At 38.1% G+C, this 16,231-nt stretch overlaps 1 protein-coding gene across 1 annotated transcript in view; it reads right to left on the bottom strand.

The window, feature by feature from the left end:
• CPE (carboxypeptidase E) overlaps window positions 1–16,231 on the bottom strand; it is a 56,837-nt gene that overhangs the window by 15,909 nt on the left and 24,697 nt on the right. Inside the window, exons 2-3 of the mRNA XM_032108974.1 lie at window positions 2,769–2,965; window positions 816–983 (exon numbers count right to left, since the gene is read on the bottom strand). Of these exons, the coding sequence (XP_031964865.1) occupies window positions 816–983; window positions 2,769–2,965 (365 nt within the window). The remainder of the gene's footprint in view (window positions 1–815; window positions 984–2,768; window positions 2,966–16,231) is intronic.

Below are 16,231 nucleotides of genomic sequence, written 5' to 3' on the forward strand. Positions count from 1 at the left end.
TATTCTGATTTCAGAGAAAATTAAATCAGTACTTTACATTAGATTTATAATTGTATTACGTGGATTAATATAAATCCAAAACTGGTGTCAGCTATCTCAGAATAAGACTACAAAAAAAGGCAATCTCAGTCTTTTACTTCTTCCCATTACGGATAAAAAAGCCTACCCAATTTTAAACAAAGGAAAATAAAATAATTAAAAATAAATGTTGGTAGGGTGCAGTCTTTTCTCTGCATGGAAAGTAAAATTACTTCATTAATATTTTGAATTTGATGACAGAACACAGCTATTAAGGCCACAGTCCTATGGGACTGCAGTCACAACACTCTATTTTCTAGAACGTCCTCTGGGGGTAAACACAAGAAGATAAAAATCCCTCCAGATATACAGCTGCATATTAAAGGCTTAAACCTAACAAAAATGCATCTGTTCTATGTGAGAATAGCTATCTAGCTAGCAATAAAATTAAGCACAATACACAAGTGGATTTCTGGCAATGGTAAAAATGCAGAATATTTGCAAAAATAGCTTAAAATCAAGAGAGAAGGCTACACAAGAAAAAAAAACCCACATCTTTTGACTGAGGAATTGTCAATGGATTAAGCAAGATGGATCATAAGAGCTTACTACAGCAATCCATTTTGAGGAAAAATTCAAGAAGCATCAGATGGATAAATTTAACAAAATGAACAAAATATTCAGAATAACACGAATCATAAGGACCATACACACAGCTCTTAGAGGTCACTGCTGTTTGCTTACATAAAAGGGAAGAGGTGAGCATGTAAGTGACCCTACAGTCAGCCCCTATTTACCTTGGGATTCTGGTCCACAGCTTTTTTCATGTTCTTCAGAAGATGGTTGTTTGGGCCACCCTCCTTCTCATTAACGTAAACGATTCTATCAAGATCGGGAAAATTTCGGTTTAGATCTATCCCTTGGGCATTGCTTCGACCAACGAACCAGTCTTTAAGTTCACCAGGCTAAATGAGGAAAGGGAACAGAAAGAGAAGGGAGATGAGTAGATTCAGTAGATTACATACCAAGCTTTATATGGGTATGTTTACTTCTCATGTGCCTGAGAATAAGAAGGGATCATGTGTGAGTAAAAACTCCTGAGGCACCAAGAGCTGAGTCAATCACACCTATTCCTTCCTAGAGCTCTGCTGGGGAAAAACCAACCTCTATTTCACTGAGGGGCTTGCAGAACAGGCTTACTCTCATATGGCACACTTGGACTAAGGATGAGTAAAATTAGCAGCAGTAGCAGATTTTTCAGTGCCAGCTGTGTCTTCCCCTAAGACTTGGCCTTTCCCCATTGCCTCATGCCCTGACTGTGAATTACAGATCTCACTGTAACGAGACTCAGAACACCTGTAGATTTATCTTCCAGCCACAAGGAATGTTTGCACTTGTTTCAAAGTTCCTCTAAATAACTTCAGGCTAAAGAAGGACCTTAATATTTACTTGAATCTTTTATTTTTATTGTGTCTGTTAGCCTTGTTCACTGAAATGGTAGCAATGAGAATTTTTGCAAAATTATTTCTTTAAAATGATTCTCTAAAATAAGTTCTGGGTTTCATTGAGAAAATGCCTTCAGAATGCATAGTTTTCCCTAGCTTCCCTCTGTAAGATTTCAGTACTCTTTAATGTAGGTTTAGTCAGGTTACTGGTTTTAATCTTGGGGTATATTGAATTTACTGTCACACTGTGTGTGCAAGATCAAGATACTTCTAAATTAGAACAGCAGTACTAAATCGAATCTTATAAATTATATTTATAATAAGATATACATATTTACATATTTAAATTGTAAGGCAACCATATAAAAGCAGGGGTACTTCGGCTAAGGAGCAAAAGTTTCAAATAATATTACAGAACCTCTACAGAGAGAAATATCAAAGTAGTAAAATGTTACACCAATCTGAGAACAGCTTCTGCTTCACTACCACGAGAGGGAGATGTACGACCGAATATAAAGAGCCTGTGCACTTCTTTTAAATACTTCATGAGAATCAGTTTAATAAAGATCTTAATAAGGTTTGACTTATTTAATCATAGAGTCACATGAGAACTTTCAACATTTCAATATTAATTTAAAAAATAAATATACCTTATAAGCAAGGAAGTTCTTGTTTCTGTTTGTAACAAAATACACACCAGAATCTTTATAAGAGGGTTACTATTTGACTTCCATTTGCTAACTATGCATTAATGAATATGTTTCTTGACTGAGTCATCACCCTAAAATGCATACTAAATTTTCTTGACTAATACCTTAATTAAAGTACCTCATGCATGAAATTCAGAGTCGAAGTTACTCGTATTAAAAAGATCGCTCACAAAGTTTGTTGCTTTGGGACCAAGCTCTGATGAGCGTGAATAATTTTTGAAAGTGTATTTGCATGGGAAGATCCTTAAAGAAAACAAACTTCCCTCTTCTAGCATTTTGAAACATCATGTATTACTAGAAGTTACTTGTTTAGGAAGAAGTTCAGTCAGTGAACTTAGATAAAAATATGCATGAAACATAATCATTATCTTTTGACATCACAAGAGAGAAGGCTACTTGTTGAAAAGTCATGCATAAAATCCTCCTTGTTAAACATCACAAGCCTACTGTACTATTAGGAAACACTTTGGTTTTGTTGTTCCATTCAACAATCACCACCAAGAGTCCCTGTATCTGTAAAACTGTTAGTCCAAGTGCTGTTCTGATAAGGCTGACAGACACTAATAACTGTTCTTACACACACAGCCTTACAAACCTGGGATGCTGCCTTCTCAAAGCCATCTGGGTTCAAAGATGGCATGATATGGATACGTGTGCTATGGATCAAGTTGATAATAGTGTCATTTCCTTTCTGGTATTCATTACACAAGTACTGCGCCAAGAAGATGAGTAACTCCCTTCCAACAGCTTCATTCCCATGCATATTCCCAACATATTTAAATTCTGGCTCTCCTGCAAGAGAAAGGAAGAACATGTATTAGAATAGCATATAAGAATCACCTGTGGACTGGATCACACAGCACACCTGAGATGTGGGTATGACTATTACTACAAATGGGCATGATATTCCCAGGAAACTTCAAACCTCCTTCAGAAAAGTGGATTAAGGGCTTTTTTAAACCCTGGCTTAACAAATGCTAATTAATATTCAGCTCTTTGCCAAAGGCAGAGCAAGAAGAATAGAGGACAGCACAGTGTGCCAAAATAAAGGCTAAGCACCAACATTAACATTACTGCTGTTGAGATCTAATGCAGTTGATACATCAATACTACAGAAGTGTGTCTTGATTACATAGTTTTAAAATATATAAACTCACACTAACAGAGCTTCTTATCTTTAATGTTCTCTCCAAGATTAGGTTAAGTTTATTGCACTACACATGCATTAAACTGCAAGTCTTTCATGAAAGCAACACCAGTGAACAGCTGTTGATCACAGCGATCCGAGAAATCTTACTCAGCAGGTGTTTTGGATATTCAGCTCAGACTTTATGAACCAAGTGCAGCAACCTAATTCATAAAATTAATAATTTCCATTTAACATTCTAATAAACAGAATTAAATATATGCCTAACTATTCCATATATATAATCTATATTGAATGTTTATGTGTATATTTATTGTAAATTTTATACGTATTACATAGACACACAATACACATATTAAATGTGTAACATATATTCAATATATAGTCTCTGTATAAAAAAAGCCATCCAGTATTCCCAACTGCAAAATAGTCTCATTCTCACAACCATGGACATTAAAACCACACAACATATGTCTTGTGGAGCAGTGAAGGATTGACCTTTTAAAAGAATGCATTTTGGGCCCTCATTCCAGAGAGGTTTTAGTGTACATTTAAATAACTGAGTGAGATTAAGAGGGGTTCCCTGGAACTAAAGTGAGGAATATGCTGTTTTCTAGGCTGAAGCTCCTTTTCCCTTATGCTTTTCCTTTTAAAATGCAGTTCTGTTTCAACTGCTTTAATTAAACATTCAGCTAATTATAGGCTCTGAATAGTCTTCAACCACATTTTGTGACAGCCTTTTGCACTATTAGAGGGGCAAATTCAAGCCAGGCAAAGTGTTACACAAACAAGACCTAAGTAATTGCTAATCAAGCATGCAGCCATATCTACTTACAACCCTTCAGTCTGTGCTTGTTAACCTTAATCCGGTGATAAGATGCTAGCAGACACAGGGCTATTAATACCATGACTTCCTTTCCTTCCAGCTAAATTGGTTTTATAAATATGGATTCATCCCTGAAATGTTTTGCCGGACAGGTTTAAAAGTCTTGTAATTTGAATGAAACAGTTTCATTTTATCTGACAGACACAATGCCATTACTGTGACTAAGCCCCTCCATTTCCTCTTTTGGCACTGAGATCCTATATACCATTTCTTCCTATCTGCTAATACTAGGGAATGCAAGAGGTTTAATCATCAAGAGTAATCAGACCATGCAATCAACCTGATCCCAGGAAAACAGATGGGTAGAATATAATGACATATGCAGCACTGCACATCACATGTACTGAGAATACTCACACACATGTATATTGGCGCGTTACTTATGGGGAAAATGCTTCCCAAACTACAGGCAAAATGTTACTTCTGTAAATATGAACACGGCTGCATTTTGCACCTGTGCTTTTCCCTAGGACACACCTAAGGAAGCCTAAAGGAGACACATTTTCTCCTTATTCCCAGACCTGTGCATTAATCCCCCAGCTTTCTCACCCACTTGAATTTCACAGGCCTGGTGCAAATGGGTAAAGAGAAACGTAAGTTTCCCATAGGGTATTACTTGGCTTTCCCCCCAAAGAATCGTTGTTCAGAAGGGCTCATGGAAACAGTCACACAGGGTCCACAGTGAGCCAAGAGTACAGCCTTGTGCCTTCAGTGGTAATGACCCATCCCAAATGAGCCAGGAAGAGGTAATGAGTCACTGGAAGTATAGAAAGTGTTTCCTATGAAAAATGATCGAAGAGGTCAGCCCCATTTTCCTTAGGTCAAATATACCAATCATCATGTCACGGAGGACTTGGGCAGGAGAACAGTACTTCCCAACACCACAAAGAGGAGAGTGATTTTCAGTGAAAGGGAACAAGACAGTTTCTGGAGCAATAAAGAAAAATTACATAACTCATAACACAAATTGTGAAACCAGTATTCAGAGAATCCTCTTAGCACTGAGGTGTCAGCACAACTCCCAAGTTTTGCTAGCAAATCAAGAGTTAAAGAAACTATCTAAAAGCAAATGCAAAAAGAACAAAAAGGGAAAGATAACAGAGAGCTGAACAACAACCCCGCTTCAAAATGTAAATCCTATGATTATATTTTAGCTCCCTTAGGCATTTTCTTATCCCTGTCTGAAGCAAAGAAACCCATCTCCTATTTGTCCTCTGGCTGCAGAGAACAAGGCTGCCTGGTCCACATCTGTCCACACCTCTGTCAGCTCTCAGCCCTACCCATTTTCTTAATTCTAGGCACAGCAACCAAAGAAATACTGCATTTCTGCTCAATATAAGCAAGTATTGGATTTCATACTGTATCCAAAAATCTTAAGAAAACACATTCATTTCATCAGTGTAACGCAGCCAGCATTCCACGCCCACTACTGCACCAGAAAGAACCAGCTGCTGCTGCTGCTGCTGCTCCTCCTCTGCATGGGCTAACAGATACCTCAAAAGCCAAGGATGCCAGCCATCAGGTCACTCAGCCTCAGCACTTTATGGGTTCCATGGTCTATTCATAGAGTATGTCCTGCCACACCATTTCTGCAAGTTTCAGCCTTCTCTGGAAAACAGCCCAGCCCATGGAGAGAACAGCCTCCGGGTCACCTGTTGCCAGCATGCTACTTAGCTAGAGGAAGAGCTCCTCTTCCCATGAATCCTTTATGAGCCATTTAATGCAGACCTTAATCACCCTTCATAAGGTTCTCTAACTGCAATTGACTCACAGAATTTTTAAAAATATTTTTAAATTAAAAGACTCTGTAAATATCAATTTGATGAAGAACTTTGAACAGTGTCTTCAAACCAGTAGAAAAACTTCTGTTCCACTGCAGAACTGGAAATGGCTTTAAAGAAGCTGCTTGAAGAAATAATAACTGCCTTTTCTCATTTGTTTGATCCCCACAGAAAAAAGTAAAATTGTTTTCATGGATTCCCAAGGTCTAAGCTAAAATAAACACAAAGGAACATTTATATTGTCTGAGTATTTAAAATTCTTCTTTAATGAATTATATTAATTTTCTGATGCTATATCTTGACAAATGATAGCCTGTCATCCACAATAGCAAAAGTATGTCTTGCAAACAATGTATGGCATTTATAAATGCTTACACCTAATTTCAGTTCAGATCCAGAGGTTCATGATAAGGAATGAATGAGTGAATTCTAACATAAGAAATGAAATGCAGCAATCAAGTTCATAAATATCTTAGTATTTCTGGTGAAACCTAAGCCATCACATCATCACGGCTTTTAGAAGGCTTTTACTTCCCTCTTAGACAGACTATATGTGGTGCATTCATTACAACCTGATAAACGATTGAGGAAAAAAGTGTTTTAAAATGTCATGATTTTCTGGTGCCTGGCATACATTGTGAATGTCACCATTGGCTTCTGCAGTTACTGTCAGCAAAGATCTTCCACAGTTTCCTAGGAACAGCTTGTACATCATTAATGCTCGACAGGTCATCCAATTAACAGTGACTAACCACTGCCATTTTCAGGTCAGGCTGTATTTGTACAGTAAAGACAGTAATTTTCTAAAACACAGGGACAAAAAGTTTAGCACTTTCTAATTACATATGCTACAAGTCAAGGCAACGTCATGCCACTAGCCATGGTCTAATGTCAAGCAGTTAGTCTTAAAATGTACAGTATTCCACTCATGGAACTGAAAGCCATATGGGAGAAAAACAAGTCCTGGGAAGTTTAAGCACTTAAGGAACTCATTTGCAAACCAGCCTCAAATATCCTTAAAAATCGAGTCCTCCTGCTTTCCTGTATTTCTTATGGAAAAGCCAACACATTCCTGAAATAACAGATTTAGTGTTTCTGATTACTTACAGTTGTTTGTCATTTTTAATATGGCAACCAGCAAACTTCTCTTGTAGATAAATGGCAGAAAAAATCTCAGAACCCTTGCTGGCAAGAAATTAATTCATTAAATGTTATTGAAGACTTTCTTATGCTACAAATTTTTATTAGTATTTCAAAGAGAAAAAAAATTATCGGGAGATCAACTACATGGAAAACAAAAGATTATAAAATGGGTTTCTCCTTCAAATATGAAAAAAAAGAGAGGAAAAGAAGAAAATAAATGAAGATGCAAGATAGAAAAGTGAACGAATTAGAAAATTTAGATTTCCAATACCCTGTAAACTAAATGTCTTGAACCTGCCTCAAAACTGCATTTCAATGGAAATGCTGATCTCCACACTTGTGCAAAAATGGCATTGAAAGACAGAGCCAAAATGCAGTATTTGTTTCCAAATCATTGGATAGGCCTTACATAATTTTAGTACAACACTTACTAAGACTATTGGTCTAACCTTGCTGAAAGAGAAACTACGGGAAGTTTCACAGGTGGCTTATATGAAAGCAGAAACAGGTCAAAAGTCAACACCAGGGATTTCAGAAAAAAGTAGTATTTCCCTTCCTTGCCACTAACTGCAAGAAAATACACTGGAAGAAAACAAAATGAAAACAAAATCAGTATCTTCTGGCAATCTCTTGCTTTAAAAAAAGCACATGCACTTTTCACAGCTGTGATTTAAAATCAGTTTCAAGCTCTTTCTGGAAATTTTCATAATTACTTGAACACTACTGCTTAAAATCAAAGTTAACAATAAATTCCGTACAACACATTAAATTTGGAGTGAAAGTTCACAAGCAGCAGCTGGCCTTGGCATGTACAAATTAAGATGCAATCTCCATTCTACTGAGTACAAAGTGTGTCAGTTGGGCTTCAAACTAGGATCTTACGTGTCTTTGCATTGGAAATTAAATCCTCCAGACAGATTACCTCATGCCCAAGACAGCTATTTCCACCAGAAAAGTTCTGGATGACTCAGTGCTTTCTCCAGGTTTCCAACAGCCCACTCTCACGCCGGCAGCTACAGGACTTGGCACAGCCTCCCACAAAAAGTGGGCAAAGCATCTGCTCATCTCCTGCAGTGCCCACCTACAGCTCTTTGCTGGCACATCCCTGTGATCTTTCCACAATATGCTGCACTTACACTGAAGTGTTGCACAATGTAGCACTGCATCTAGCATTTTGGGAAAAGCCCACCTGCTGTACCACAAAATACAATTTTTGCTTACTAGATTGGTGTTACTGCGCACAGACTGATGGTTCTATTCAATGCAGGTGGTGATGATTCTTTGAATCATAACAAATCACTTGTAAAGCAAAACAAGTCTAGTTATTTAATCAAACCCTTCTAACTTAATAAGAAACACTGAAATGTGATATGCACAAACCCCTCATTTTGTGCAAATGTGTTAAAAAAACCTCTTTTAAATTCGAAGCAGATTTTAAAAATTGTCAGAAATTTAGAAGCAACAAATAACATTCTATATATACACCTGGATTAACCAAATTAGTTTCACAACAAATTGGATTTTTCATGCCCTAAATAGGACTTTGCATTTGCAGAATTCATTAGTGTTACAGCAGCAAGTATTGTTAGGTTGGCACTGAAGAGGAGGTTCCTAAGAAACCAAGCATGAAACTGGTTTTCACCCTTACCAGTCTGTGAACCACCCTTACCAGTCTGTGGCAGAGTATGAAACAGGGGTTTTTACCTACCAGTTTTTGCTCTCCCTGCTAGGAAAAACACAGACCAAAATATACACTGGCATTCTTTGTAAATGACACCAGCACTACAGAGATGTCATGACTCTGTACTCTGTGATGCTGGCTGTGGGCTGTGGGATTCATCTCTTCCACTGTGCTCAGTAGGAGAGGAGGATTTTCCATTTATAACAAGTGAATTTTCATTTCAAAAGCACTCATTGTATCCCTCAAGTTTTGGTTGGCAGATAGAGCAAAGATCTTTTTTTATTTTCACTCCATCAATTTATCACTGAAATAAACCCAATTATGAGAAAGTTGATACATAATTTAGACATGTATTCATGATGGTTTCTCCTCAAGTTCACTTTAACAAGCTTTCTCTCTTCATCAAACTGTAGAATCAGCTTTTTCACTTCAGTTACAAAGGTACTTGCCAGTTATCAGAGCACTTCAAAGGACCGAGCTCAACTATCTCATTCCTTTTGCATGTAACAAATATATGGCAAATTTCAAAGCTAAACTAGTTCAAACGCTTGCTGCCAGCAGGAGACACATTTGGGCTCTGCTTTTCCTCATTCTCATTTTGTGAAGAGAAGAAATAAAAAATCAGGGAGAAAAAAAATTTATATCTAGATTCCAGGTTCTAAAGGCAAAGAACTGGGCAGGAATGCTGGACAAATAATTGAAGAAATCACAGTGAGGTCTCCCTTATTATTGAAAACAAAGAAAAAGTCAATGAAAACATGTGAATAGTTCTTTTTCAGTAAATTATACAGGCCCAATAAACATTGCTATGTAGATTTAGATTAGAAGAAGTTCTTTACTCTGAGGGTGGTGATGCATGGGAACAGGTTGCCCAGAGAAGCTGTGGATGCCCCATCCCTGGAAGTGTCCAGGGCCAGGTTGGATGGGGCTTTGAGCAACCTGTAAGGATCCCTGCCCACATCAGGGGAGCTGGAATTAGATAATCTTTAAGGTTCCTTCAAACCCAAACCATTCTACAATTCCCCCTGCCATATGGGTGGCCAAAAGCACAGAAGTACAGCCACGAGCTTGTGCAGTAGCAATTCCCAGGCTGGAAATGATGGACACTGTGATTTTCCCAGCAGTGCCCAGAGCATAAAGCAAATCTGAAAAGTGCTGAGGGAGTGAAGTCAGGACAGGGCTCCTCCTCTGTAGCATCATTCCCCAGAACTCAATGCAAGGCCATTTTCCAGGAGGAAAGCAAGCTTGGGCAGCATTCAGGGCTGCACTGCCTTGGGCCCTGGGCTGCACCAGCATGTGCGAGGGAAGCCTAGAGTTCATCTGCACCCAGCAAAACTCCTTGCATTGCTCTCGCCGTAGAGCAGAGCTATTTCTGACTGAAAAGTATTACAATTTCTGTCACAAGGATGTTCTGGGTCCTTGGGAAATACACTTTCTCTGCTTAAGAGAAATAACTAGTGGTAAGCCTCCAGACTTGCTTCCTGGATTTCCAGGAGGCTTTCTGAGGCATCGCAGTGGCACTTGTTACTCCACTACCTCCTGGTACTGGACGTTCCTTCTTGATTGGTAACAGGAACATTCTTTTATTCCACTGCTATTTTGTCACAATCTGACACTGTGTGAAAAAACCTGTGGGCTGCAGATCTGTAATTCAGGCAGATGGTGCTGAAGTACACTGGTCATTGCTAACAGAGGGAAAGGGATAAAATTTCCTCATAAATGTACCCCGGTAACAGGTCCCTTGTGTAGACAGCATGGTACAGAATAACAGTTCTTTTTGCACTGGCATATTTATTCAGCTTCCCTTGCTTCTATGAGCCCTAATACTTACTGATCTTAGCTTCTGTGATTATTGGCCATGGAGTTTACAGAAGGTGTTATAAAGTGACCTTTTATAAAAATGACAGTAAGAAGGACAATGACATAGTGCAAAAATTAATTATGCTGTTAATTTGCTCCTATGTGGAGAAACTTATGAAAAATCAACATGTGATGACTAACAGGGGACACCATTTACATCAGAACACAACCAACCTGATTTATGTCAATATTCTCAGAAACCAACTAATTCCCAGATAGCTTCTTTTAGTCTTAAAAATTATTTTACTATCACCCTTTTGATAGAAATAATTTTTAACAACAAGAGTTCTGTCATTTTAGATGCTACAGGGGTTGTTGGTTGCTTTTTGTGCTGTTTTGGGGGTTTTTTCCCAGAAAAAATACATCTGCTTGTAGGCTTCAAAGCCTGGCAAACTCTGTGAAGCCCTGATGGGAAAGTGCCTGCTTTTAGCAGCTAATACTCTCTCAAGTTTCTGTATTTAAGGTATGAACCCTATGTGATAACCAGCAGTACATCTCAACTGTGCTTTAGTCAGCAATGGTTAAATCATGTCAGTATAAAGCAGAAGAAAATAAAGCTTAAATGGGTAGAGAGTGGTCAACATTGGTAGAGCAACACTACATATTCAAATGTTGCAACACTGGCTTCAGAAATTGTCAATGTTATGTAAAAATTTTAAATAAAAATTGGTATTGTACCTTAGTAATTTATTTATAATCAGGTAGAAATGCAGACCTGTATGCTGAAGGTGGTCTGTCTCTTCACCCTCACATATGTTTGAAATACAGATACTCTTTAGAAAATGCCCCTCTTATCATCTTGCATATTAAAAAGAAAAGAAAAGAAGTGACTACTATTCCTAGCAAGATAGCAGAATGGTTTAAGGAGAGGAGGCTAAACTGGTGCAGAGGCTAATAAAATCAAACTTCATGCGTAAGAGGAAGAAGTGAATCATACAACAGCTTTATGACTCAGTAATAATGATGGAGGTAACTGAACCAGACAAATCCTTTGTCTCCACAGCAGATGTGAGTGAATCCAGAAGGCTTTCAAGAGATGTTTTACCTTTAAATAAGGGAGCTCCAGACAAAAAAAATCGCATATGGACATTGACCCTGATTCTGCAAACCACAGCACAGCTGTCGAGCTGAGATGCAGAACAGCCTTCGTAAGATAGAAATGGTTAAGAAAAAAACCTGTAATGGCTTTTAGGTCTGCTCAGAGCACACACTGCAGTGTCCTAAAACCAGGTATTTTTCCTCACACAGGGAACAAACTTAATGCTTTTCATCTTCTCAGCTTTCCTCAGAGCTTCCACTGGGTTTTCCCTCCAAAGAGCAATAAGACATTCCTGCATTTACAGAAAGGACTTGTGCATATGGTCTCAGTCAAGAACAGAAATTGCAATCCTGACCTTGAACAGCACCTTAAGTGCAGAAAGTCAACCAGCAGCTGAGCAACCACCTATTTTATAATGAGCCCTATGTAGGGCAATAGAGCTCTGTGCAATTTGGTATAAAATGAACCTACCTCGGGTTTATTCTAAGTGCACGCAGAAAGGCTACTTCAAAGTAACAAGGCACGTTCCTCACAAAAGGGCAAATAGCCATGTTCTACCATTATACCCACTATGCCTCCAGTATGCCAAGGACATTAAAGGGCAATGACCAGCAGGGTCAGTAACCAAGGAGTAATTCCTAGCACCGTCTAATTACTGTTTCCTCTGAGCAATACAAAGCAGCTACAGAAAATCCATCTTTTGTGGTGCCTTTCATCTCACTTGAAACTTCCTTTCTCTTTTATGTTACTAGCAGTACATCAGACAAGCTCTTCTTGGACAATGCAGAGGAAACATCATGTTAGTGAAAAGGTACATCTTATCCAAGGACAAATTTGTTCACTAATAAAAGTCCAAAGGGCTTTTGTTACTTCTATCAGTGGTATCTGGCATCAGCCTGAGCATTTGCACCACAATTCCTGTGTAGTCATTTATATTTTTTAGTGAGTGTAATAAAACACCAGGAGCTGAGATTTTGCCACACTTCTGAAATTCAGACCAGTATTAAAGCACTGAAACCAGGAGGAAAACAATGCCCTACCTTCCAGATTTATTGCATTTTATTTCAATTTTATGCAGGTGTAGAAGGCTGGCAAAGTATAACAAAGAGGTATAATAAAATCTGGCATGGTTTAAAGTCTGGATTTATACGCTTTGTACCTTTATTCAAAATATTCTGAAATTTGTGAAATTACTTTTCTCGTACATACTGCCATTATTCATGTCTAGAGAGCCCATGAAGTAGCTAACTAGTCAGCCCACAGAAGAGAGCATAAAACAGCCAGAAGGCATCTCCTGAGAAGCCCTAGAGCAGCATTTTCACTTGAGGCATTTGGGGCATTTTGAGAAGAAAAACTTCTCTAAACAAAGAAAAAAGGGAACCTAGGAAATAATAATGCCAATCAAATAGGAAGATGATGTGGTACCTGAATCAAAATGCATCTATCAAGCTCTTTAATTCATGAACAGGAATTCAACAAACAGCAGAGGAGCAGTGCTGAGTAATGTGGATGCAAAATCTTTTCTAACTGTATACAAGCACTTCTCTACCACTGTGTTTGTATGTGGACACGTAGGCCTTATAAAAAGGCAGGAACATCCCTCACTGAGAGACTCAGGCAACAAGGAGGTCATTCCCAGGTCACGAAAATTATTTTTGTGTTTCTTTTCAGCAACATTGTCTTTGATCTAAAGCACACTTCTAATTTTAACTAAAGAAATTGCATTGCAGATACTCAAAATCATATGAAAAGACAGATTTGGCACAGTTCACAAACAAAATGAAAACCACATGATTACAAGGGAGACAGAGAAAAAACCTTTTGGGAAGTGACCCAGTATTCCCTGTTTTTATTAACCCTGTTACACCTTATGATTCAGTAGCCCATTCTTATTTAATTAAACAATCTGAAAGAAAATCCTTTTTATGAAATGATTATATTTTTGCATTGAAAGACAAAGCTGTTTGGATTGTTTCATGAAATATTAGGTATCCAGTCTTTGACACATTTTCTACTTCTTTTTTTATATGTACTTCACTGTTTCTTTCAACCTGGTTTTAACTTTCATGATCACAGTGTGATGACTGCCAAAAGCAGACTTCAAGATATTTTTTCCAGCAGTCTGCTAAACCATAAAGAAAAAAGAAATAGTTACAAAATGTAACTTATCTAAAAAAATGTGTTCAGATTTTAGGAACACAGAAACAGAAGGCAAAGGGACCAAAGATTACGACGTTGACCATTAAAAACTGCACCTAATAAAAGGCAACAAATTTGGGAAACAGCAACCAACACATAAAACTCACCAAGACACACTACTAACCCAACACAAAAGATCTGTACTTTTCTCCCCAAAACAACTCAGTGACATTTGACCTGGTTCTAACCACAGAAACATTCTTCTTCTATATGTATACAACAAGGACATTTTCCCTTTCAGCTGTAGCAAAAACTACCACTGAAATTGCACTGAGAGCTCAGTTTTATCTTGTTTTCCTTTATGTAGGACTCAAACCATTAAACATATATGGACCTTCAGCATATTAGCACCAGAGGGGTTAGGCTGGAATATCAAGTCAAGTACATACTCAGGAGTTTGACAGAACAAGGCATTACAGACCAAGCAAAAGCCAACTTTGAGAAAAGATTTTCCACTGACTCCTCTAAATTCTCAATCAAGTTTTTATTTCTGAAATAGTTTCTTTCTGGATGCAATTTTTCTATCCACATTTAACAATTTTTTTTTTTTAAGGAAAAGCTTTTCACCTATTAATAAGTTATCTGGCGGTAAAAAAATATAGCCCCCGTTAAAAGCTCTTTTATTTTCAAATAAGTTTTCTTTGCATTTGTGTACCTAGAAAAATTAATTTTTCATATTAGAATTCTCCAGGTGGTTTGTTTTCACTGAGGCCTTCTCTTCAAACGAGGTATGAACCAAAAAATTTTACAAAGCTTGACAACACCATCTGGAAATATGAAATTTAGACTCCTGACACCATTTGAAAAGCTACTAGAAAAAGTGTGCATAAGGTATCGGTGTGGGGCACACAGGTGTAGTGGGGTGTCAATGCTTGACTGCCTGATTTTGCTTAAAAAGGATGACAGAAAGTAAAATCACATCTATGTTACACTACTGCTATGCTAAGACAACTATTTCAAACTCTCCCATGCTAGAGAATTACCCTTTTTTCACAGAAGGAAGCCAAAGCAGCACTTAGCAGTAAGGCCGTGCAGGGGCCAAACGCATTCCAGGATGCCAGGGTAAGCTTTATGTTCCCCACTGGACCTGGTAGTCTAGTACTGCAACCCCATGAAAGTGACAAACTCAAACCCAGGGTTTGCTCATAAAATATTTCACACTGGGAACAATGCTGTTATCACGTCTTACACTATTCAGAAGGCCCCATTAGATCTAAATAATCTACTCAACATGTCAAAGGAAGCAGGATGTGAGGGAAAACCTAAGTAAAAAAAAAAAAGAAAACACAAAGTCCAAGAGATAATTTCAGGAACTGGGAGTTTCCTGACTAGGAACAGCTTCCAGACTTCCATCTAGATGTTGTTCTGTCACGGCTGCATAACTTACAAACTACCAAGCTAAAAGATAACACTGTAATGTAGGAAACCAGCTTTATCAGGCTTTCTGAGCTATGTATTATACATGCCTGCTATGAGCATTTCATGCTTTGGCTTACAGCTTTTTCAAATAGGCAAAAATAGTCCAACCATGATGTTTTTCCCCAGAAAAAGAAAGGCTCCTATTTAGGATTGCTTGTCAATGGAAAGTGGTTTGAGTCCGACAAAGAAATATGAAAAATCACTTTACTGTACTGATCACTAAACAACAGACATTAAAAAAAAGCAAACAAAAAACACCAAAAAAACCCAAAACCACACACCATAAAAACCAGCACATCAGTGAGAGCTGATAGACCCTCCTTGCCAACATGCACACAAGCACGATTACAAGAGATAGGCACAGCCATTCTGGGATTTTAACCAAGGTTTACTCGAGGCTGCCACTCCAGCAGTGCAAGACTTCCCACCCACTGATTCCAGTGTCACAAAGCCTGGACCAGCCTCCAGGACAGGACAGACACCACTGTGCCATTGCGGAACAAAGGCTGTACCTGCTCTCAGAGTGTCTGCTATGTAAGCAAAAAAAGGAAAAAATAAAGGAGAATAGAACCATATGGCAAGCACAGGGCAGGCCATGATCTTACCACAGATCACATTAACCCTTTTTCCTCCCTTACCTTTAAGAACTGCTGTGAAAAAAGTAAATATTAAGGAGAGGTCTGAGGAAGGATATCAAGCATGGCCTCTGACAGTACTGTGGGGAATTTATTTGCTACCAAAGAAGTCACAAGAGCAAGTGCAAGAAAGGCAGTTTGAAAATTTGCTCAGTAGACAACAGAAGCAATCATTAATAGATCAGAAGTACGAATTAATATTTTAATCTTACACTGAGGTTGTAACATTTACTAATATTTTGTCTGTTAATGTTTCAACAGGAACAAA

The sequence above is a fragment of the Corvus moneduloides genome, chromosome 5 (assembly GCF_009650955.1).
Source record: "Corvus moneduloides isolate bCorMon1 chromosome 5, bCorMon1.pri, whole genome shotgun sequence".
Taxonomy (NCBI): domain Eukaryota; kingdom Metazoa; phylum Chordata; class Aves; order Passeriformes; family Corvidae; genus Corvus; species Corvus moneduloides.